Source organism: Cynocephalus volans, chromosome 1 (genome assembly GCF_027409185.1).
Source record: "Cynocephalus volans isolate mCynVol1 chromosome 1, mCynVol1.pri, whole genome shotgun sequence".
NCBI lineage: Eukaryota > Metazoa > Chordata > Mammalia > Dermoptera > Cynocephalidae > Cynocephalus > Cynocephalus volans.
Window position 1 is genome coordinate 107,320,771 of NC_084460.1, and position 26,230 is coordinate 107,347,000.

Genomic DNA, 26,230 nt, shown 5'->3' on the forward strand with positions numbered 1-26,230 from the left:
AAAGCTGTTGGCTGGGGCTGAGGTCATCTGAAGGCTTGAGGTCTGGAGGATCCACTTCCCAGGCAGTTCATCTGCACAGCTGTTGGGAAGGAGGCCTCAGTACTTTGCCATGTGGGTCTCCTCTACAGGGACGCTTGAGTGTCTTCACAACATGGCAGTTGGCTTCCCTCAGAGTAAGTAGCCCAAGAGAAAGAAACAAAGAGGACCCAAAGCCTTTTATGACTTAGTCTTAAAATTGCACATGTCACTTCTACCAAATTGCATTCATTATCCATGAGTCACTAAGTACAGCCCAACTCAAAGAGAGGGAAATTAGGCTCTACCCTTTTAAGAGAAGACCACATCTCATATTCTGGGACTCAGAATCTGAGCCAGGACCAGGGTGAGGCCACCAAGGTGCCCAAGACTCAAAACTCAAGGAGGCACTCACTCTTAGGATTGCGCTTGGACAGGGTCAGAACATAGCTGACATACCACCTTTATCAGGGCTCCAGAGGAACAGAGTAAGTAATCTTGTTTCTTGCATCAACATCTGATTATTCATTGCTAGTGTATAGAAATACAATTTATTTTTCTGTCTATTGATGTTCCCTTCAAACTTACTAAATTCTCTTATTAGTTCTAGGAGTTTTGTTGGTATTGTTTTGCATTTTAGGATAGATTCCATGAGATTGTCTATGCAGATGATCATGTCACCTATGAATAAAAATAGTTTTAATTTTTCCTTTCCAATCTGGATGCCATTCTTCCTTCTTTTCTTACCAAGAAAATTCAGTGGCGGAAAAGCTAGTCTTTTCAACAAATGGTACTAGGACAACTGGATTTGCACATGCAAAAGAATGAATTTGCACCTCATGGTGTACACAAAAATTAACTCAAAATGTATCATACACTTAAACACGGAAGCAAAGACTATAAAACTCCAAGATGAAAACATAGGAGTAAATCTTCATGACCTTGGGTTAGCCAATGATTTCTTAGATAAAACACCAAAAGCACAAGCAATCAAAAAAAAAAAAACTGTCCTTCATCAAAATTTAAAACTTTTGTGCTTTAAAAGACACTAAGAGAGCAAAAGACAGCTCACGAACTAAGAGAAATTCTTGAAAATCATGTCTTAAAAGGAATTTATATCCAAAATATACAGAAAACTCTTACAACTCTGTCATAGAAAGACAAATAACCCAATTAAAAATGGGCAAGGGAGTTGAATGGACATTTTTCTAAAGAAGATATATGAATGGCCAATAAGCATATGAAAAGATGCTCATTATTAGTCATTAGAGAAATGCAAATTTTAAAAAACGTAGTATAATGAGATGTTATTTCATACCCACTAGAATGGCTATAACAAGAAAGACAGACAATAACAGGTGCTGGCAAGGGTGCAGAGAGACTGGAACACGTACACATTGCTAGAGGAAGCATAACATGGTGCAGTTGCTTTGGAAAATAGTTTGGCAGTTTCTGAGAATGTTAAGCATGGAATTACTACGTGACCCAGGAATTCCATTCCCACGTATATATCCAAAAGAAATGAAAATATGTGTCCACACAGAAACTTATATGCAAATATTTATAGCAGCATTATTCATAATAGTCAAAAGGTGAAAACAACCCAAGTTTCCATCAGTGGAAAAATGAATAATTGTGGTATATCCATGTAATGGATTATTATTCTGCCATAAAAAGGAAAGAAGCACTGATACATGTTATAACATGGGTGAATCTTGAAGACATTATCCAAGTCAAAGAAGCCAGTCAAAAAACCACATATTCAGTTATGTGAATCTTTAAGAATAGGCAAACCTCCAGAGACAGAAAGTACAATAGTGCTTACCTAGAGCTGGGGATGGAAATATGTGACTGCAAACAGGCATGAATTTTCTTTATGTTCTACAAGTAGATTTTGGTGATGTTTTTACAACTCTATAATATACACTAAATATCATTGAATTGTACACTTAAATCAGATGAGTTTTATGGCACATAAATAACATAACTTGATACAGGCTATTTTATTTTATTTTAAAGGAATGAGCATGTTAATACACATAACAACGACTCTCAAGATAATTGCTAAGTGAAAGAAGCTAGACAAAAAAAGGGTATTTATTGTATGATTCCTTTTATATAAAGTTCTAGAAAATGCAAACTGATCTATACAGACAGAAAGCAGGATATTGGTTGGTTGCCTGTATACAAGGGTGATGGGGAGATGGGGACGGGTAAGAGGTGGGGATTATAAAGAGGCAGGAGGAAACTTTCAGAGTTGATGGTTCCATTATCTTACTTATGATGATGGTTTCATTACCAGAGGAGAGAGGATGAGGAGGCCAGATACCTGACCTCAACCCTGTCACCCTACCGGGTTCTTGACTCCACTGCAGGAAAGAATTCAAGGGCAGAATCAGAGGAGAAAGCAGAAGTAAGTTTCATGCAAAGAGCAAGGAAAAGACACTTCACAGGCAAGGTACAGGCTGACTCGATAGTGAACAGCAGCCACTTTTATCTTGGCCTCTACCTTTTATAGTTGGCTATACATATTCATGCTATCTATGAATATTCAACTAAGAGGTTGGTTCCCAGTTATGTAATGTCTAGCCTTGCACACGCTCTGTTTCTTTTGGGGCATGTTCAGTGGTCAAATTCTAGCATATACACCAAGTATTCTTAAAACATGCTTGGTACTCTCTAGCTCTCTAGTTTGATCATTCAGTAACAAACTCCTTTCAGCTGACCATGCTCAACCACATAAATCGATCAGACTTGCCTCCTGTGGTCTGTATCCTCCTGTGTTGTGCTTGAACACAGGCGCAGCATGCAGCAGTAACTCTCATCTAGCTCAAGGCCCAGAGGGGTGGCCTGAGACCCAGACTGAGCATTTCCTATCTCAGTTTCACAACACAGACAGATGTCAAAATTTATCAAACATTACACTTAGAATATGTACAGTTAATTGTATGTCAATTACTCTTCAATAAGGCTTTTTTGAGAAAGTGATTTTGTGATACTAATGCTATGACTTGGCATTGAAATACAGTTATGTTCAGAACAACACGGAGATAGAGCAGTGGACATAAATTTGATATTAGTGAAACAAATATGTATTAGAGGAGGAATGACTACAGCCTCATATTTTCTTGCAAAGCAAAAAACAAGTGCTGTAGGACACCTAAGTAGATGAGGTTATATTAAGATTTGTTGCCGAGAACATGTGCAAAAGTGTTGCCTATATTATGCTAAGCAATGCAAGTGTGGGGCAGGACAGATGGCCAATCTCTGAAGACAGAGGGTGGAAACTTGAAAGCAAAGAAAAGCGGGTGTGACCAATTCATATTTTACAATTGTGCAATTGTATTATGAAGACATTGTACCATCTTTCCTTTCTTAGAATCACTTAAAATAAAGATGCGTCTTAACAATCGATGGGTCTTAAACTCAACAATCCCAGAATAGAACAGGCCAGTCACTCTGAGAGCTCACTGTGGGAGAGGAGGCCTGGCAGGGAACTATGGACAGAACAGAGCTCCAGGGCTGGCAGTTCAGGCAGGAGCTTCTTTCCTTTTAGGAAAATAAAACCTCGGCCATCCTTGGCTCGGTCCCATCCCTAGGAGCAGAACTAAGGCGCTTGTGGTTATGTTTTGCCCCCTTGTGGACATGTTTAAAAGTGCAGTCCTGCCTCCTACCTGAGAGAGTCTGCTGTAGCTGGAAGTAAACTTAGAGGTCATCTCTAGTCCCTCATGTTTTTCTGCACAGGTCCCTGGCCTTGCACAGATTACACAGTGAGTTAGTAACAAGTATTTCTAGACTTTTTCAGGTGGGCCTAAAATTGTGACATACATGATCGAAAATCCTTGAATCATAGAAACTCTCATGGGTTTAAATGAGACACATGACATCACTGTATTCAATATATCCTCCTCCCCGCAAGCAGCAGCGGGCACAACAGAGATATCACCAGCTTCGGAGACCCATCGACATGTGTTCAGTCTTGACTCTGGGAATTTATTCAATCTCTCTGAGCCTCAGTCTTCTCATCCATAAAGCCACAGTTTGTGCAAGGATTAAACAAGATAGTGTATGTCAGAGGCTGTATATTCAAATGCCTTTGAGGCCAGGCAGGTCAGTGGAGACTGGCAAACCAAACAGCACAATTCCTTTTCTAAAGACAACATTCCCTGTGCTTTTCTGGACAGTTAAGTGGGATACGGCCCTTGTGTTGCCAATTTTTTAAAATATTGCACAATCCAAAGAAGATATCTATGGTTTTCATTGTTTAACCTCTGATGTGTATAAAGTGCCCAAGGGGTGATCAGTAATGGTGGTTCGATTACTGGGGTGGCAGCTTTCAGGATCCCGCTTCCATACATTATTCCTGCCAGCGTTGATGCAGCAACCTTCTCTGCATGCTCACTGTGTGCCCAGCTCTGTGCTAGGTGCTATAGATACAAAGACCAGCAAGAAAACAGCCCCCAGCCCTGTGGGCTTTTGGTCAAGTAAGGACGATTGCAGCAGTTAACGTGTATGAAGCATTTACAGTCTCAGGCAATGAGCTAAGCCTTCCACATCTCTGATCTCGTTCAATCCTCGCCAAAACTCCATGAGGGGTAGTCTATTATTTTCCCACTTTAAGATGAGATGACTTAGAGTCGGAGCTTGAGTGACAAAGCCACTGAGATTTTTATTAGTTTGTTTTTTAATGTGCTGAATCTCAGTCCACATTATTTTGGGCTACCGATAAGCTGTTTTCAAAAATTAGCTAAACTTCCTGGAGCTCACTGAGTTTAAAAGTGACCAGCACCAACACCACCACTGACGTTCCTGTCACTGCAGGACGTGGGGAGGTAAGCAGGCGGTGTGATCAGAGTGCTGCTGGTTCCATTTACACAGGGAATGAGTGGCAGATCTAAGTTACCTGGGGGGCTTTCCCCATCCCCACTACCATGTTGTGAGTAGGCAGTTTGTAGAACCAGCCCCAGCTCACCATGATGTGAGTGCCCAAGTTAGGATCAGAAAGACCAAGGATTTGGAGAACAAGCTCAATGTTTGTTGGTTCACAAAAATCTTGGGTCCAGGATGGCAATTCCGTGCTGTTAACCACCTTCTGTGAATGTAGCTGACCTGAATTTACAAGCCACTAAAGGGGTGTGCAACATTTATGAATCTTTAACATTTCTAAACTTATCTTAAGAGCTATCACCTTCGTCTGAATACGCTGAGCATGCTTACAGTGGCCTTGGTGACTCCCTCCCATCGCTCTGCGTTCACTGCAGCCACATGGGGACTTTTTACCCTTCCTTAAACACGCTGAACCTCCTGCCTCAGAGCCTTTGCACTGGCTGTTCCCTCTGCCTGGAATGAGCTTCCCCCAGATGCTCTCACACTTCACACTTTCTCTTCACTCAAGTCTCTGTTCAAGAGTCTCCTCATCAGAAAGGGTGTCTCTGCTCATCCTATTTAAAGGATCATGCGTAGTCCTTAACCTGCTTTATTTCTCTTGCAGCATTTATCGCTACTTGACTTTATACTATGTACCTGTTTGGTTGTTGCCTGTTTCTCTCTACTAGAAGGCTAGCTCATGAGAGCTGTGACTATTTTGTTCACAGAGGAAGCCTAGTGCCTAAAATCGTGTCTGGCACATATGTGTAGCAGGTGCTCAATAAATATCTGTTGCGTTATTTCACAAAGACTCGCCCCATTACTTCCTTCACTAATATCTATTTAGGACTCAGTCAGAATAAAGTCTAATGTGTCATTTTTCCTCCAGGTTTCTACAGTGACCTTTTCTGGAAATGCAGCATTCTACCAGGATGCATGCTGATAATTAAAAATTCAGCATTTCTACCTAGTCCGGTTTGTCACTGTCCTAATCTTTTTGATTACTTCTGCCTCTGTCTCCTGTTTCTGGGAAATTACTTAATAGAAATGCCTATTACTACATTTTTATTATGAAAGAATAACCCACAAAAATCCTGTTGATCTAAGGTCAGACTCAGATTTCTCTGTGCAGTCAGATTTTCCCTCTGGTTTCTCTGTAGTGCTGCTGTGACTGCTAAACCAAGGGGTGGCCAATCTTCTCTCCCCTCACCCCTGCCCGGTCTTGCCTAGGTCAGCGCCCTCCAGCTCTGTGTTTTTCAGATGTTGGAGACTTGTGACCCATTGATGGGTGATGAAATTAATTTTAGGGAATCACGAACAGCATTTCAAGAACAAGAAATATTGAAAATGTGTTTCTTATTGCGATACACAATTAAAAAGTTTGAAGCACTGCTCTGGCCTACATGGGTTTAAAGAAATTTTGGTTCTATTTGTCTCTTTGGTTATCTTCAGAAGATTCTAGAAGGAGGGGTTTTGGCACTCCTGGTCTTACAGTGGGCCCGGATCAGGTTGTAGAAAACGGTCAGTTCTCTTTTAAAATATTGCCAGCAGCAATGTGAGAAACGCCTGTTTCTTTAGCTCGCTGTCTTTCATGAAGCAAGCACACCTGGGCACTGACGCGCTCAGTACCAACACTCCATTCCAACTCCTGCGCGAAGGCATGGCATGTCCCCAGGACCACCCAGCCCCCTTTTGAGTTGCTGTCTGGAAAAGCTCAAGGCTGTCAAAAGAATTTACAGTTTGTTCTGTCCAACAGCTGACAATAGGCCCCTGACCTCCCTTTCCTAGAGCATTTATTTTAAAAGGCTTATAATTGTGAATCACTCCTCTGTCCCTTCGAGATACGTGTGTATGTATCTCCTACAACTCAGGAGTCTTTCTCAAGGACCAGAGCCATTCCTTTGAAAGTCGTCATCAGCAAGGATAGGGTCTCTGTAGGAGGATAGAATCCTAACTCCAGTAACTGCCAGCCCCCAGACACAGTCGGCTTCGTGGCATGTACACTGACCAACACGTTGTCATTTCTCACTTCCCTGAGTCTACTTGAGATGGCTCCCTCACTCTCCCTTTAGAAGGCCCAGTCACCTCTGCACAAATCAGAATGGAGCTCAGCTCTTTCCCCTACTGTCAGCAATTATAAAATGTTTTTACCGTTTTAACTTATGTCTGGCTTTACCTTTAACAGCATGTATGTACACACACACACGCACGCGTCCACACATGCACACACGCACACATCTCCTGAGTATAAACACTGCTTCTCCGGGGCAGCTGAATCTTGTTATCCTTATCCAAAGTATTATGCTCTCTGTGTTTATTTCCCTATACCTTCTTTAAGTCATAAGTAAAGACTTACTTAACTGTTTAAGCCTGGTCTTAAAACCTCAGAAATTAGGAGAACCTAAAGACACTATGGTGCTGGGGTAGCTAGTGGTCAAGGCAAGGAGGGTAATGAGGTTTCTATGTTTGGAGATCCCAGGGCAAGTAGATGAGCAGAGATGGCTGGGCATGGGTTTCAAGGCAGCCTGTCATGCCAGAATCAGTAACAAAGCAGGCATCTGAGCATGCAAGAAAAGGAAAATCCCCAGGTGAACACCAGAGTGATCGGTAAGCAGGCAGGCTGATGCTGGGTAGCTTGGGGGTGGGTGGGACCAGACCCAGATCAGTCTTGAATTGCACAGCATAGAGAAATAGAACATGAGGCTCTCCCGACAGGGAGTGGGGAGAGAACTGAGATCCTATAAAGAGCTGAATCTCCAGTGAAAAGGAGGCTGATCTGGTGCACGCCATCCACCAGCACAGAGCAGCTGGAACAGGGGGAGGAGCTAAGGAAAGTTGGGCACATGCCAGGCCCCAGCCAAGCTGCCCAGATATCAGATTACCACTCAGACCCAGTGGGGAAATTGGAGGGCTTAGCAGCAAAGTTAAGATCAAAACCCCATTTGACTCATAGCTGGTACACTGGCTGTGGGATCTATGACCCAGGATAAACTCCAGAACACAGCCCACCAGTGAGATGGGGCTGTGTTTTCCACCAAGAATTCCTAAGGCAGAAGAAAGAGCAAAAACATCTACCCCTAGTCTGAAGCTCTTCATGGAACCCCAGATTTTCCTTTTTAAATGCATAGGACCTTTGCTTTAAAATCCAAAACAAACTAAACTGATGAAGTTTTCCAGTGATCAAGAACCACAGTGCTCTGTCCCATGTCCCAGGTTCCATCTGCCCCATTCGAGAAGTCTAGGTCGGTGAGGGCTTCAGAAACAACACGAGGGACATTGGTGGAGGCAGGGCTAAGAGGTCAGACCAGGAACCAAACACCTAGAAGGGGGCCTCCTATAAGCAGGAGAGAGGCCAGGCAGGATGAGAGGCACACAATTTGCAAATGGGTTGGTAAAAGCTTGCTCTGAGAGGCAATGTGGCTTCAGAGAGGGAAAAGCTGTCTATTGTTTGACATTCTATAAACCAAAGCTGGTAAATTTTATCCTGTGAATTTATGTAAATGCTCTGAAACCAACTAAAATGTTTTGAATTTCCATCTCCTAAATTAACTCCTATTCAGCTGTGATTTATTTATATCAACCAAAAAGAACAAAAAATTCACGTAATGATTGTATACAACATATTCTCCATTCCACACATATTATCCATTCCACACATATTTTATTGAATAAATAAAACTTCAGTCATTTTTTTAACCTATAAGCAATATCCTTAGTTTAATCACTTAAAAAAATACAACCTCATGAAACCAAAATACTAAAAAGGATTTGGTTCAAAAAGTGTTGACTATTTTTACCTCTAATTTGAAAATCTCACCTGTCAAAACTGGTTTTGCAATAGCCATATTTGAGACATATGTGGATTTCTATGAAGGTTAATTCTTCAAATTATGAGATCTAATAAAACACTCAAATATTAAGGGGAAAAATGATTTTGCAACCCCAAATTGAGACTTATAATATACAGCATAAGAAATCCCTGTGGTGTTTACTCACTTTAAAACTTCTATTGAGTACTTTTATTTTTCAAAATAAAGCAGGATAAGTAAATAACCAAAAACAGTATATGAAAGGCTTTTATAAATAGCAAAGATATGCTTTCACAGCTTTAAGGAAATGATATTTGTCTTTCCCTGAGAGAATAGTTTGCTTTGAGGTCAAGGGCAGTGTGCATGTGTATTTGTGTGTTTCCTAAAGCCATTGAGACCAGAATGGATGAAAGCTCAGAAGGGAACATTCATTTGTTGGTGATTTGGTGAGCTTAGCTCCCTGCCAATTTCAGACTAACCTGAGCAACTGGGCTCTCAACCTCATCTACAGGTTCCACTCCATCAAAGCCTCTGGGCCTCGTTCTCTCTAGATAGGACCCAGACAGACGGGCCCAACCACTGGTCCTGCTCTAAATTGTGCCTCAGTTCTAAGAAGTGGGTTCCCTCTTTGTTTCCTTCCCTGGAACCTCTCTGTTCCTTATTTTCTCTTACCATTCTTCGGACAGAGTCATGTTCACAAACTCCAGGACCCCTGATAGCATTTTCCGGACCTGTGTCCTTAGAACTTGACCTCCTCCTCTTACCCCATCCTCTTCTTCCCATCCAGTGGTGTTCTAGCCACTCACAGGACCTGCCTCAATATCCAGTCTGCTGTGCCAGAACGTCCCACCATGTCCTGCCTTAGTCCTCGGGTTCCACGTCTCTGGATGCGTCCCAGCTCGGCTCTCCCCCTACTGGTGGTGTGGGTTATAACAGTTAACTTGCTACAAACTTTTGGTTTTGTTTTATTATCTTTGAATGGAAATTAGATTTTAAGAGCTCCTTTCCCTGTTTAGCGCCTAGAAGCTTAAACCCTGATGACTACACTTATAAAGTTTCCCAAATGACTTGAACTTATTTTCTTTCTCTAAAAGCTACAGACTGTCAGCTTCAAGTGCAGAACCCTAGATCTTCTTAGCAGGTGTATCTGTCCCCTATCCAGGCCATTACTGGGAATCCCTATTTCTTGAGTGTCAAGTAGCTGTGATTTTAGCACAAATTACCTGCATATTTGGTGTTATAAAAATCATTAAAAAAATATTAAGGTATTCTGAGCTAGTTCTGAAACACGGGTCCTGCATTTGGAATCAGGTTTATAACACAGAGATCCTAATCCTCACTTTCCCAGAGTAGGGTTGACCCTCCGATGGGCTCAAAGTGTGCTGATTGCTTTTATCAGAGGACCATCATCCATTTTCTGACAAAGGCCCTCTCTTTCTGAGGGGAGGCTCTCTGTGCATGCCCATGATGTTGTCACTGGATTTCCTCTTTGGAAGTTCCTCCCTGAAATAGCTTTTGAAATAAGTCTGATTTTTCCTGTAGCTTACAAATGGTTCTGACGGTGATCTCAAAGAGACAAACCTGTAGGCAGTGGCCACTGGTTGACCTAACTGCACAACTTCCCAACAAGACCCCTTGAAAGGCAGTCAGTACTTGAATATAGCCTCATAACTTCATACACATCTCATATTTAGCTAATTTGACAAAAAAGAATAATTAGAATATTGACTGGTGGACTGTTTGAATGCCTCTAGAGTGGGGATTTGTCTTTCTTTGGTGTCCTTGAGGCTTGACAAATGTAAAGAACTCCATGAATGTTTGCTGAATTGAACTAGATTAAATTGTCTCAGTTGAGATCTCCGTGAAGGTTATTTGTGCTCAAATAGTGTGTTCTAAGTGTCCACAAATATGTTTGTATTATCCCACCTTACTTTTCACAGCAGGGAGCCGAGCTGTCATGCCTGACCCCAAGGCACAGAGACTTTCACACATCAACATGCATTTATATTTGTCCTCAACAATCTAGGCATAAACTTGTAAAATTACAAGTTTCTTTAATCTGTTTGGAACATTAGGTTCTTCTAACCATGACTTTTTTTATAAAAACTAAATTTACTATCGACTCTGATACCTCTAACTTCCTAAACTGCTGAGAAGTACAAGCACAATATGCCATATCTGACATGACATAAAACTCTAAAAACAGAATTGAAAATAAAGTACATTGGGTAATGCAGTCACTATGTTGTCATCATTGTTGCTTTTTAAATACAGCATATGAAATAGGATCTCGTAACCTGTTTCTCCAACTTGGGGATTAGAGAGAATTTCCAGTGAGCTCATTTGAAAAGCTCTTCACTTACAGTGAAGGACAGACTCTGTTCTTTGAGTCAACATTGAGCCAGGCTGATCCAAAAACCAAATAGAAGGGCTTAAAAAGATCCTGAAAGCTAAAGTTCCAGGAGGATGGGGTCTCAGGAACATGGACCCAAATCACTGTCCACAAAGTAGAAAGTATACCATCAAGAAGGGTCTGTCATTCCTGCAGTGGCCAGCAGTGTTAAGATGTTTACTTTTAAAAAAAAAAAAAAGGTAGTTTGAGTTTCTGGAAACCTCTTTTCCACATTGCAATACAACTGTTGGACATTAAGAGGCCAGGGCACCTGACTGTGCTAAGGGTACAGTTTTGTCTGACAATGACAATTCTAGTCCAAAGTGGGCCATCCTGTGATCAAGAAAAATAAAGGCTTTCCATGGGAGAGGACAGAATATAAGTCTTTCATCTCTATCAAAGCAAACAATCCTTCCCAAGCCCATCTCCTCAGACCTGTCAAGTGGAAGAACCTACAGGATGCTCTTGACAAGAAGCCCAAAATGCTCCTTGGTTTACATACAAGGGAAAAAAAGAAAAGAAAAGAAAACAGATGCACCTTTATTTCCCTGCCTTGCTGAGTGAATGTCTTAGCAGACTTGCTGGAACAAGAAATGAGCCAGGTTTTGTTTCTGTGTGTTTTTCCTGCTCTGAGATAGGCTGCATGGTAGAAAGGGCATTGACTTTGAAATGGAAAGACCTGGTTTTAGACTCCCCACTTAGCTACTTGCTATCTGAGTGACCTGAGGCAAGTCACTTAGCCTCTGTGAGACTCAGTTTCCTCACCCGTAATACGACAGTGATAACATCCAGTCACCAAACGCCTGGCACAGAACCTGGCAAGGGGTAGGTATGTCCTGATGTTAAATATTACTCTTCTTTGCACCCTCCCTCCTGAGGTAGGTCATGGGAACATTCCTGGCTGATCTCGAGTGTCCCAAAGCCGTGACTTCCAAGGTGCCCCGTGGTGAGTCGCTGTGAGCCCCCCGATGTGCAGCCTGCAGCTCAGGCCGAGCTGCTGCCTGCAGGAGGCCTGGACGTGGGGGGGAGGCGAGGAGGCCGGGCCAGGGCTCCCCGGTGCGCTCTGCTCCCCAGTCTCCAGGCTTGCGCCCGCCCTCAAACCGACACCGCCCCGGGCACGATCCTGCGGATGTGGGTGTACGACTTCCTGATGGTGACGCTGCCGTGGTGCGACACCCCCCGGGGCAGGACGCACTCCTCCGTCAGTTTCTGGGCCTCAGGGTCCCAGCACAGCACCGTGGCGATGACCTCGTTCTTCTCGTCCCGCCCGCCGGTGATGTAGAGCCGGTTGTTGCAGGGCGCGATGCCGCAGCTGGCCCGCTCGTGGCTGAGCTGGGTCACCAGGCACCAGCTGTCTTCCAGGGGGCTGTAGGCGTACAGCGCTCTCATGGCCCCACCTGAAGAGGAAGAGGAAAGGCGGTAGGCCTCCCATCATTTATCGGGTCTTCTTCCCCACTGACCACTAAAATTCTACCAGCTGGCTGAAAGAAACAGCAGACTGATGGCTCTCCAGAAAGCCAGAGTGCATCCCCGGGCGCTGCGAGTTGCCAGTGCTGGAGACGCAACAGCCAGGTGCTAGTCAGGTTCTAAAGGACACCTGGCTTTCCAGGGCTGCCAAAGGCACCCTAAGACTACTCCCTGGAGGAAATGCCACCTGGTGCATGAGGTAGACTCAGCTCATCCCAGTGCTGCCTCTGTTTGATCTGTAACCATGAGCACCAAGATCATGGTGGTTATGAGACATCAGAAGGACTGTGCACATGAAGCACCTGGCAGAAGGCTGGTACATAGGAACCATCACTCCATGGCAGTGGCTAGAGGGATGGCATCTCTTTGTAGACTGAGCGGAATCCGGGACACCAGCCCAAGTTACCCATCTTGAGATTAGACTTTTGAAGCAAAGTCATGAGGCTGACTGACCATAAACAAACACATACAAAACCTGAGCAAGGGAGAGAAGTGTTTTTCACTTAATCTGTTCCAGTGGATTGCACCCAGGAAGTCTTCTCTGATTAGCTCTCACTCGCTGAAGTTGCTTATTTCCTGGCATCTCCTTAAACAGTAGTTCTCGATCCTGGCTGCACATTAAAATTACCTGGAACTTTTTAAACATACAGTTTTACTGTTGCCCCATGTCCTTCTTTCCATTTTGATTTCATTGGTGCAGGGTGAGGTCCAGCTACCCAATATCTGTAGAAGGCTCCTTAGGTGATTCTAATGAGTAGTCAGGATCAAGAGCCACCACCCTTCACGATTACATGCCAGTTGTGGTCTGGCTGGCCAGACCTTCCTCCCAACTAAATGTAACTTTTCAGAGCCCCTAAGGCAAGCAGGGAGATCAAAATTCCCATGAACGCAAAGTAAGAAATTATGAGAGCTACCATTTATTGGGCATTTATTATACTGTGCACATTTCAATTCCTGTACACTTGCTAAGGCTAGCAACACAACTTTGCTCCTGCAGCGACTTCTAGCTCCTCCCCTGGGCCACAGTGTCAGTCTGCTTTGTGTCTCCTAAATGTGGGCTGATTCTGCCTCCAAGACTGCAAGGTAAGTTCCACCGAGGCTTGGACCAACTCCATCTTCTCTGCCTTTTCAACCCCACCCACATCACCCAGGAATTCCCAGGAGGGCCTTATCTGATCTACCTGCATGGCTACGTGGGTGGGGGTACCTCAGATAAATAAGAAGCTATCACTCACTTACCAACAACATAGATACGGTCCCGGAAACTCACTGCATTGATGCATTTAGCCTCCACTGGCATAGCTGACTTTAAACTCCACTTATTGGTTGAAGGGTCATAACACTGAGTCTTATCTGTGGCCAGTTTCCCATTGGGTCCTCCCCCAATCACGTACAGCTTCTTCTTATGGCTTGTAGCTGCGAAGGAACTGACATGGCAAAGGAGAGGTGCAGCCTGCAGAAGCACGGGGCACAAGAAGAAGCTGTCAGTCATGCACCCAGATTGCTGCAGTGGCTCACAGTACATAAGCCAGATGCCAAGGGACACAAACCTGGGCATCCTTGGCCTGAAGTCATGAGGCCCATGGGCTTGACTCCTCTTAGGACACAGACAAAGTCAAAGCACACATTTCCCACCCTCCCTCCAGGCCCCAGGCAGGCTGGAGCAGGCTGTGTTGGGATGTTCCAGCCTGTTTCTGAGTCCAGGTCTCAGAGAAGGAGGATCACAGGCAGGAATAATGGTTTATACAGAAGAAGCCAGCCAATGTTGGAGGAAAATAATTTTTCTAACATGCATATTCATATTCATTTATGTACTCATTTAGTCAAACAAAGTTTACTGAATGCCTACTATGTGCCAGCACTGATTGTCCTTGGTCTTATATCCAAGAAGAGAAGCTGGCACAAGGGCTTAAGGTGGCCGCAGGTAAGCAGACTCTCCCACTCTGAGGCAACATTGCAGATTTTGAGATTAAGCAAGACTCATGCTTCCACACTGTGAACTAAAGGGGACTTCCAAGAGCCACTTGCCCATTTACATGACCCTTTTAGGTCATGGAGCAACTCTGTGATAGGATTTGATAATTTGAGAAGATCTTGGGAGCATCCCTCATAAATGTTAAGAGCTCCCTATATAGCACTTTTCAGGTTGACAGGTCTTGGCTGGATGTTGTAGTGATGTGACTACCTTTGTTTGTGCCTACAATGACTGTGTTTTACGTTCAGTAAAACTGGAACATGCTCTGACATGTGATCTGATAAGGAGAAGGAAAATTTGAAATCGGGAATAACCTGGAAATATAAGAGATGAGGTCACTTCACTTTTCCTGGGTATGATTCATATCTGAGTTTGCATTGCTAAAGTCTTGCATGCAGGCAAGACTCCCCTCCACATCTGGGATCCTGCCCAGTATAGGACGGGAACCCACACACAGCTTTACCACCTGGAAGGACTTTGTTTCTGTGCCTTGATCAGCAATGCTGAAGCAATGGCTCCTAAGAGGAGATAAGCTCAGAGTCACCAAAAGTGTTCTCTGTGGTAGCAGCGTGATCAGAAAGCTGCCCACCACTGTAGGCAGTTTTAAAGCTTTGAAGTGGTAATACAGACAGAGTTACTCATAGAACTAGTCTCCTATACCTCTGACCAACAGTTGTGGAAGGGGTCGTAGGTCTCCACGTTGTTGATCCTCTGTAAGCCATCGAAACCTCCGATCACATAGACCTTGCCGCCCAACACCACCATCTTATGCCTCCAGCGGCCTATATTTAAATACTCAATCTGAATCCACTTGTTTATAGAAGAATTATATTTCCAGACATCGTGCTGTGTTTCTTTGCCACCTACAAGAGGTAAAAAGCATTTTAGAACCACCAGATGAGTCAGAAATACAGCTTCTCTCAATTGACCAAAAGTTCAAAAGTGCTAAGCTCCCAGTCCAGCCCCACCCTAAGCAGAGACAAAAGAAATCCTAAAGGTGTGTGTGGCCTGGTGGGAAGACAAAGTCAGCGCAGGAGAGCAGAGAGAGACCGTGGAAGGCGGGGTGAATTATGCGCCCCTGTGTGCAGTGCCACCTCAGTGCCACAAGAGTTCACAGAAGAGGTGGCCAAGGGAGCAGGGTCCAGAGTAGGCTTCAGAGAGACAGACCCAAGTCAACCCAGGCTGTCAGGACAGACGGAGCCTGGACTCAGTGCTTGTGCCCATAAGGAGCAGGAAGTAAGGCTGGTGGGGACAGGAGGGTCTTGACCAGCAGGCCAATTAGAGGGCAGCTTAAGTTCTATGTTTGCTTATTTATTTAAACAAAAAAAGCAAAGGTACAAACCTGGAAAAATCACCAAGAGATCTTACAACATTCTCTTGGTTCGTATCTCTGACCTATATAAAATTAGAAGTGGGATTTGTCCTGTTTTTAAACTAGTTTTTATCATAAAATATGAGTGGCTCACAATAGATCATTTGAGAATGAACTGGTAAATATGTTTTTCAAGACAACTCTCTTAATAAACAGCAAATACATAATTCAGCAGTTAGGGAGAGAGACCAAGACAAAGAGCTGACTTTTTTGGTGACTTTAACCAAATATTTTAATAGCTTTGTGTTTCCATTTCCCACATCAGAACAGAGCACCACCAACTACTTAAAGTGAAAGATGTACTTTTCAGACTTGTAAATGTGCACTGGGGGAGGCGATGAACATCCCTGATGATGTCATTGGTAAGGGTCTTCTAGGGTGGAACCCAGAAGTGGGATTTCCAGGTCAAAGGCATGTGCACCCTGAATTTTTTTTAGGTGCTTCCAAAGTGTCCTCCAAAGCTGTGCTGGTTGACTACACTCATGCCCCTCTCCCTCCCGCAGTGGACATTAGGAGGGGTTTTTTTGCTTGTTTTTTTACAGTCTGATGGAGAAAAATAATGTCACCATTTGGTTTTCTCTTACTACGAGGGAGTGAGCTTTCTCTTCTATGAATTTCTTGTTCATATAGTTGACCATTTTTCTTTGGGTTATGTACGTTTCAGACGACTCTATTCAAAACACTGTGATGTAGATATCATTTACATAGTGCCAGAAATTGTAAAATAACTATAAACTTTCAAATAAACTTATGCAACCTTTATTAAAAAGAAAAAAATTATGATTTTATTTCAGGACATAAAAAGGACCTGATTAATGAGAAAACATGTTATTGCAAAGATGTCCATCATCCCAAGGTAAATCTATATGCTCGGTTTCCTCAGGACTTTTTTGGGGAACTGACAAGATAATTCTAAATTTCACTAGGAAGAGTAAATTTGGGAATATTTCTAAGAAACTTTTGGAAAAAAAAAAGAACGAAGAAGGAGGTTTTCCTTATCAAATATTTTCTAAAAAGCTATTGTAGAAAAAACAGTGTGGTACTAGCATAAGACTAGACAGACAGATCAATTAAAAACAATTAAGAAAAGAAGTTACCAGAAATAGAGGAATACAGAGGGTACACAGAGGGTACAGAGGGTACAGAGTTTATGTTCAGGACGACGAAAAAGTTTCGGAAATAGTTAGAGGTAGTGGTTACACCACTTTGTGAATGTAATTAATTCCACAAAATTATATGTTTTAAAATGTTTAAAATGGAAATCCTTATGTTATATATGTCTTACCACTATAAAAAAATTTAATAGTACAGAAACAGGCTAAAATATATAGAGATCATAAAATAAATGTTATTAGAACAGTTGGCTTTTCATTTGGAGAAAACTTAAGTTAGACACCTATTCACATTACATTTAAACTAAAAATCAAATGTAACTGCTATGAAAGTAACTGGAGAATATATAGGAGAATATGTTAATGATCTTGTGGTGGGGAGAGATTTTCTAAGCATGACCTGGTACTCAGAATCATATAGAAAAGACAATGACTATGTAAATATAAACCAAAGCTAAAAGACAACCACAGTCTGGGAGGAAGTATTTGCAACACAAACAGGAAAGGATACATAATAAGAGGTTTGAAAAATTACTAAAGAATAGGCAAATAACTGATAGAAAAATGGTTAGAGGTTATAAACAGATAATTTTAAAAAATAAATACAATTAGCTAATAAATTCATGAAAATATGCTCACCCTCACTAATGATCCACGAGTGTAAATTTAAACAGTACAGTCTATTAAAAATTTAAATGACAGGTAATAAAAATCATTAACAAGGACGTAGAAAATGGATACTGTCATTCATCATTTGTTAAACTCTAATAAATCGGTACAAACTTTCTGGAGGACACTTTAGCAATGCATACAGAAATTCTCAGTTCACCTGTTGTATCACCACTTCCAGGAACTTTTCTAACTAGCAGCACAAGTATACGTGTTTAACAATGCCTAAAGCAGTATTCTTTAAAGAAGATTTTTTTAAAAAGAAAGCCAGAAGAAATTACAGCTCATCCATTCAATGGACTGCCCTACAACCGGTAAAAAGAATAACAGTAGTGGTAATGATCACTGATATTATTAAGTGCTCACCGTGTGCTTGGCATTATGCTGTGTTTTACGTGTAGTCTATCACTTAATACATACGTGGTACATCCATAATACCCACATGTAATGATGTCAGATTATATTGGTAATTGAAGTACAAGTTTCTGTTGATTTAATTGTGTATAACAAGCACGCTTTCATGTACTCCTTGTATCAGTAAAAACAAACAAATTTAAGAGAGGGGAAGAACAAGTTGCAGAGGAACAGGTGCAGTGTACATGGCAAAGTTGACTGTGATTTCCTCCTGGGCACTTAGCTAAACTACATTTCCCGGCCTGCCTGCGTATGCAATGGGCAGCGGAGGGGAGGGAAGGGCACGTGGTTAGCTTTTGCCAAGGGAATGTGAACAGAACACGTCTAGGCTGAGGCTTTTATGAGCAGGCGTGCCTTCTCGACTCTCCGTTTCTCTCTCTTCCCTAAATGTAGAAAATGGCAGCATCACAAGATGGGAGGAGCCCAGGTCCCCGAATGCCTGAGTGGAGCAGATCCACCCCCACCACCCCCACATCCTGTTGTCTTAATTCACTGAGACTGAGGATTTGTTACAGTAGCTATATCACTCACCCTAAGACAATATAAAACTACTTTTGTAAACAATTAGAACACATAGAATTATAATGGCACAGAGAAACTGCCATATTTTACTTTATATTCTCTGTATTGTTTGAATCTTCTACAACAGTTAAAACATATTTCTATAAGATCAAAGAAAACTATAAAAGAGATCTACCCAATGATATGAATATATCCAAAGAAGAACTGACCTGCCCTTGATTTTGGAGGAAACCTGTTCTGGGAAGCAACTGTTTCCAAAACAAGTTCGGATTAGAGAAAAGCTCCTAAGAGAGGGGAAGGGAGGCGTGTCCCCTACTTTAGGGTCCCAAGATCTGGGTGGCTTTTGAAGTGATAGGGGGAGCATGGGACTTGGACTCAGAATCCGGGTTGGAATCTTGCCTGACACCTACCAGTATGTGACCTTGGTTACATTCTACCACCTCTCTGAGTCTCGGTTTTCTCCTACCTTAAAAACACCTACCTACAGAGCTGGTGTGAGAGTCAAATGATTAAATGTTATTAAAGTATAAATTCGCATACTACGCAGTGAAGATGGCTGAGACTATGTCGTTCAATAAATATTTATTGAGCATTTACTCTGAGGTCAGGCACAGTGCTAGGTACTGGTCATATGGTGTTGGCTCTCATGGAACTTCAGGTCTAATGAGAAAGACCTGCGTAAAGTAATTGTAAATACTTAAGAAAGCAATTTAGCATTGCAAAAGTATTGGATGCTACTGAAATAGATCAAAGTATTACCTAAAAACCTGGGATGGGGTCAGGTTTGGGGGAAGAGCAGAAGTTTTCATTCATTACCGTATTCCAAGTGCCTACCTCAGTGCCCTATGCCTGTAGCAGACACTGAATAAACCCTAGTGTCACCTTCCTTCTTCCTTTTCTATGAAGGACTGGACCTGACTGCCTGCTCCCCAAGATCGTACTACAATGCTGCTCACAGTTTTGTGTTTAGTAAGTAATAATGTGCTCTTCAAGATAAGACCACCCAAGCTCCTGGATCCGTATCCTGACCCAGTCAGAGCTAGATTATTGCCAAGTCACAGTAATTCTTCTAGGATGATTGTCTGGCCCTTATTCAGGAAAATGTGTAGTGCTATTGGCAGCTTGCTTTGGTTTCACATGGCTCCTGCTTACCTGAGATGTAGACCTCATTTTTTAATGTCACGCATGCAAACTCCACCCACTTCTTATTCTCACTCTCCAGCTCATGCTCTGTCATTGGGAGCTTGGCCACCTCCAGGCGGCTGCGCCTCAGGGGGTCCAGGCAGGTTACCTCTGCCACAAACCGTTCATCCTTTGTGCAGCCGCCGATGATCATGAACACCTCAGACTGGAACTCATGCATCCTGGGCTTGGTGCGCTCTGAAATGATCTGGAAATCAACGGATTACATAAAGGCAGGATAACATAGTGGTTCAGAGCTCGGGCTATGGACCCATACAGAGCAGGGCCCAATTCCCAAATCTGCCACTGTGTGACCAAGTGACTTTACTTCCTTGAGCTGCAGTTTCATCATCTGTATTGTAGAGATTTTTTTTTTTTGACCGGTAAGGGGATTGCAACCCCCAGCATGGTGTGGTCTGCACCACGCTCAGCCAGTGAGCACACCAGCCATCACTATGTAGGATCCGAACCCGCGGCCCTGGCACTACCAGCGCCGCACTTTTCCAAGTGAGCCACAGGGCCGGCCCTGTATTGTAGAGATTCTAGTGGTAACTACCTCAGAGGTCTGTTGTCAGGATTAAATGGGATAATATATGTAGTATGCTTGGCTCAAGGCCTGGTACATAACAGGTACTCAACAAATGTACCTGTTGTTGTTTTTGTAATCATCAGACGCTCTTCCTGATTCTCCTCTCCTTCTTGGTTTGAAACCTTAAATCCTGGAATTTCATTTCAGGCTACTTTCCATTACCCTCTGGCTTCAATTTCTTGATGATATCTCAGAATTTGCTTGCCACCAGCCTTCTAGAAGAGAAGTGCTAGACGGTGACCACATCAGAGCATTCAGAGACTTAGAAAAAAGAGCCAGAAGGAATCAGGGTATGGCCCAGGTGAGTTGGGGGACTGGATCCAACATCAAGTATATGACCCTTCAGAGCCTTGAGCAAGTGAAGAAATTCGCACCACAGGTATTTAAACCCATCTGAAAGAGCAGAGGTTTAAGAGTCAAATACACCAGGGTCCCATCACCTATGGCCATGCGACCTGGGAGAAGTGAGACAACCTCTGTAAAGTGCTTGGAATCATTTCTGTGCCACCAGGTCACTGTGAGCATTCATGAGGTCATGAGGTAGAGAAATGAGCAGAGCACTTGGCACATACACAGCCTCAATAGACAGTCACATCTGTTAGGAGCAGTAGTAGATGCCATATTGATATTACCAGAAAAGGAAGAGCTGCCCTCCTCCTGATCCCATCTGTCCCCTCAGCTCGATGGGAAGGTTCTGCAGGCGTGCAGATGGGAAACAGAGAGCAGCACTCCTTGCCCAGATGGCTAAAGTGGCCACTTTTTCCTACGAGGTTAGGCTGATCTAACACAGACTATGGAACTTTGACTTTGCCCATGGGTGGTAACAAACAGGTTATTGTAGCAAAGACTGAGCCTCACGTGGTGAATCCACCCAATGGCCTCAAGTAAGCAGAGCAGCCAACACCCAACCTCTACTTCTCCACAGGAGTGTTTGTTTTTCTGTGCCAAAGACTCCCTTGCAGGTCAGCAGAAAGGAGAGGGGATGTGCGTGGCTGGACAAATCCTGGATCATGGGCTGAGGCTGAAGGCATTGGCAGTAGAAAAGCCAGCGCTGGTAAGGGGGGAGGACTGGCCCAGGGAACTGGAGGCCCTATGAGAGCACCAGTGTGGCGGGACAGGATGTAAGCAATGAGCTGGCACCAAAGACAAAATTTGTCACTCTAAAATTTTCTCTTTAGCTATCAGCCCTAGTTCTGGTCCCTAAATCTCCCCTCCTCACAGATGAGGCACTACCTCCAGGACCAATCTGGTCCTCTTTCTCAGGGGATTTAGGTGCTATAGGGCGATGCTTACAAGACAGCATTAAGACCCCCAGAATTGGTTCCCTGGAGATCTTTACTTCAGTTCTGAGAACCAGGCCTCAGCCTCCACTCTGAAGCCACCCGTCTTATTCACAATGCCTGCTCTGCTGCCTCAAAACCTGCTGGGAAATAGGGGGATACGGGGGGACTGGACTAGCCATCATCCTACCTCCTGCCTCCTGGGGCTGGCATCCTGATCTTTCGTCCTGGCCTGTGGAAGACTCTGCTCCTATGGACTGAAAGTCTTGGGTTCCTGACTGCTGCCTGGATCTCCCCGTGATATCTGTCCTCAGTTTCCCAGGCCAGCTTCCCAACCCACTTACCCTTTAAGCCATTATGAATTATTTGCAGTGTCACTTTGTCCCTTTCCCCAGGAAGCCATTCCTGACTTTCTGCACATGTTGCTATAATCCTGAATTTCCCCATCATGGCACTTTTCATACTCCAGTGTAATTTACTGTAAGGTCTCAATGGTAAGGACAGCCCATTTTCTCCAGTGGATCCTCAGCATTGAGAACAGTGCCTGGAGCTTGTGGGCTTCTATAAACATTGGTTGAATGAATGAATGAATGAATGAATGAATGGGCAAGGTAGGTGACCCAGACCCCTAACACAGATTTTTTTCCAGTCTAAATCATTATGCTGGCCAGCCTCCACGATGGCTGCCAATGACCCCTTGCCTCCTGGTATTGGTCTGTATGACCAATAGATTATAGCAGAAGTGATGGTACATCACTTCTGAAACTAGGCCATAAAAGGCACTACAGCTTCCGTCTTGGTTGCTTTCTCAGTCTTTCTTAGATCATTTGCTCTGGGGGAAGCCAGCTCCGTGGAGATGCCCACATGGCAAGAAATGGAAGCCTCCAACCAATAGCCAGCAGGACTGATGCCTGTCAACAATCCCATGAGTGAACTTGGAAGTGGACCCTTAACCCCATTTGAACTTTGAGATTACTAGAGTCCCAGCCAACAGCTTGACTGCAGCCTCATAAGTGACCCTGAGCCAGACCCACCCAGCTAAACCATGCCTGAATTCCTGACACTCAGAACCTGTGAGATAATAAATGTTTGTTATTTTAAACTGTTAGGTTTGGGGGTAATTTGTTATGCAGCAATTGGTAACTAATACAATCATCTAGCTGATGGGATTGATTGGAGTATTGAGACCTGACTTGTAACTCAGCACCACAGAACTGCCAAGTGGTGGCACTATTACCAAGTTGTAAGTTCAGCTACCTCTGGCAAAATATTAACCCCAAAGGCATGACAAATGCCAGTCTGATGTCAGAGATGTGCAAACTTGTTGCAGACATACGGAAGTGTTTACCAATGAATTGTACACAATAATCATGTCTAACTGGTTTATTTTCAGATTGTTAAAAATAGAACAGGCAGTTGTACCTTATTGACTGCTCATTGTCCACAGAGTCTATACTAGGAGACCAAACAGAAGGGACAACAAAGCTGTCCTCAGGGGTGGATCCTCTGCCCCCACTCTCCCCACACCACACATGTCAGAGCAACATTTGGTGTAGACCAAGTTAGTCCCTGGAAACTTAGTTGGCAATAAAATGAAGGGGCACCTTTCCTCTGCCCCAAAAGACCTCTTCCAGTGAAAGTTCCAGCTACCACTCCTAAATCAAATATAGACTGACTTTGCTTTCATGGTTCTAAAATTTCCCACCATCGCTACCAGATCAGAGAATGGACAAGATACAAAGGAAAAGATGATGATAGGACAAGAAGATTAAAGTTTGAGAAATGAAGGTAAAGGGGCAAAGTGTGTTCACAGAGTAGCTTCCAGGCTCACACCTCTGTCATCAAGAATAAACTAAAGATCATTCAAGCAGACCAGAGTTTCAGAAATCAATTGGCAATGAGAACCCAGTACACAGATTATGGTGGTTGGTCGGTTCAGTTGCCCAGACTATAAGATGGGAATGAGAAAGTGCCTTGGGCACTGTGGGAAAATAAGGCAACAAAAACCTGGGATAAAATGAAAAGAGAGATTTTAGCCCTAGTGAAAGAAAATGCTTGCTCGTGAGAGATAGAGCAAACTTAAAGGAACTGAGTGAGAATAAAAACAGCTTCCGTTTGTGGGGCACTTAGCATGTACCACTGTACCAAGCACATTTCATTCATTACCTTATTTAATTCTCAAAACGGTTCTATCAGTTGGTAGGTATTATTATCCCCATTTTATAGATCAGGACTGAGAGATTAACTAAGTAACTTGCCTATTGACACTGTCAATAAATTGCACAGTCAAGATTAAAATCCAGATTTGCCTAACTCCAAGCCCAGGTTCCCACCACTGGAGAATTTTCCAGATATCAGAATTCTCTCTCTTCCTAAACCCAAAGTTTATAACACACTTCTACCCCCCCCATCTTAGCATCTTATAAATACAAAGGCAGTAAAGATATTTCATTGCAGCAATTTTGCAGAAGACAGGGTAAGAACCTTTTACATCAGAGCAAACCTTTGTTATCAATATTTTAGGGACTTAGTAAATAGGAAGCAGAAATAAAATAGATAGAATATTGAAAGTACAGAATATCGGAAGTATAGTCTATCAAGACTCTGTGCTTTAAATGCTGAACTGAGAGCAGCTGCAGAGACTAAGACCTGTCTGCAATTGTATCCAAGCTCCAATGCCCAGTGCTGAGCCATCTGCAGGGACCCACGTATCCAGCATGGAATAGGACCCATGTGTTTGCCTGGGCTTCCTCCATCAGACCACTCATCAGCCTTCATTTGCTCAATGTCTCATCTTCTCTGACATATCAAAAGTTTAAAAAGGCAGAGAGTGTTTTTGAAGTGCTTAGTGTCATATATGCCATATAGTTGGTATTCAGGATTTATTTGTGAAAAATGAAAGCATAGTATATTAAAATATATGGGATGCTGTTAAAGTAGTTCTTAGGAGGAAATTTATAACAGTTACTAGAAAATTAGAAAGATCTCAAATCAATGACCTCAGCTTTCACCTTAAGAAACTAGAGAAAGAAGAACAAATTAAACCCAAAGTAAGCAGAAGAAATAAAATATTTAAGATCAGAATGGAAATAAATGAAATGGAAAAAAAGAAGAGAGAGAAAATAAAATGAAACCTGAAGTTAGTTACTTAAGAAAATCAATAAAATTGATAAACCTCTAACCACTGATAAGAGGAAAAATAAGAGGAGACACAGCTTACCAGTATCCAGAATGAGAGATGTGACATCACTACAGATTCTACAGATATTAAAAAGATACTGTGGGGCCGAGCCCGTGGCGCACTCGGGAGAATGCAGCGCTGGGAGCACAGCGACGCTCCCGCCGCGGGTTCGGATCCTATATAGGAATGGCCGGTGCACTCACTGGCTGAGTGCCGGTCACGAAAAAGACACACACAAAAAAAAAGATACTGTGAACGACTTTATGCCAGTAAATTCAAAAACTTACATGAAATGGAAAAATAGATAATCTGAACAATTCTTTATCTATTAAAGAAATGCAATTTGTAGTTAACAATCTTCCTACAAAGAAAACGCCAGGCTCTGATACATTCTACCAAACACTTAAGGATATGTTTACAGAGTGAATGAATGAACAGTGGATTGAAGGATAACAGAGAACTAGAAAAAGGACATAGAAAAAGGAAGAGGCTCAAGAGGAGCCTCTGAAAACCAATTTCTGAGCCACTTTTGGCTAAGGTTTCTACCAACGGCCTAATGAGGAAGGCTTGGTAGCTAATCCCAGAGCCTTTATATAGTGGTATATATTTGTAGGTATTCATATATACAAATTGTTAACAAACTGTCTCTATATCATTACTTTCTGATGGTTTTGTTCCTCTCCACTGAGCTTGTTCTTGTCTTTATAAAGTTCTGAATAAAATTTTTTTCAGGAATTGTTAAGGAGAACCGGGTAGATGCAAATACATGTATATTCACCATCCTGGTTCCCATTTATTCACTATTCAGGTTATCTATTCTTTCTAGAGTGAGCTTCTATAGTTTGTGTCTTTCAAACAACATTCAGCAAACATTTACTCAACACTCATTGTATACCAGAGACTCTCACCTAAGATCTGGAGATGAAAAGTCCAGTAAGGCATAGTTCCTACTGTAACAATCTCCCAGTATAGAGATATTTATAGGTGATAAATTTAGTGGTTACTGTGCAGCAGTTGGGGCTAAAATAGAGCAATGCACCAAGTGCTATAAGATCACAGAGGGGCCTCTGGAGAAAGTGATGCTTGAACTGAGTTTGGAAGAAGTAGAAGTCAGCTAGATAAAGAAGAGGGAAAGTGTGTTTGAACAACACCTGCATTGGCCTGGAGGCTGAAAAAGCACATCCATTCTGGGGAACTACGAGCAGTGCATCAGGACTGCGGCAGAAGAGGGAGGTTGCAGAAGATGCTAGAGAGATGGGCAGGAGGAAAACCACGTGAGGCCAGGCTTAGGAGCTTAGGCAAGAGGTGTGGGCTTCATCCTGAAAGTGATGGGGAGCCAGGGAAGAAGGAATGAGATGACCAGACTTGGGTTTTAGATCATCCAG

General features: G+C 43.0%; 1 protein-coding gene across 1 annotated transcript in view; it reads right to left on the minus strand.

The window, feature by feature from the left end:
• Positions 1–12,129: 12,129 nt before the first annotated feature.
• Positions 12,130–26,230, minus strand: part of KLHL6 (kelch like family member 6) — a 57,017-nt gene continuing 42,916 nt past the window's right edge. Inside the window, exons 4-7 of the mRNA XM_063114151.1 lie at positions 19,766–20,003; positions 15,185–15,387; positions 13,789–14,002; positions 12,130–12,479 (exon numbers count right to left, since the gene is read on the minus strand). Coding sequence (XP_062970221.1) covers positions 12,178–12,479; positions 13,789–14,002; positions 15,185–15,387; positions 19,766–20,003 — 957 coding nt within the window. The 3' untranslated portion in view covers positions 12,130–12,177. The remainder of the gene's footprint in view (positions 12,480–13,788; positions 14,003–15,184; positions 15,388–19,765; positions 20,004–26,230) is intronic.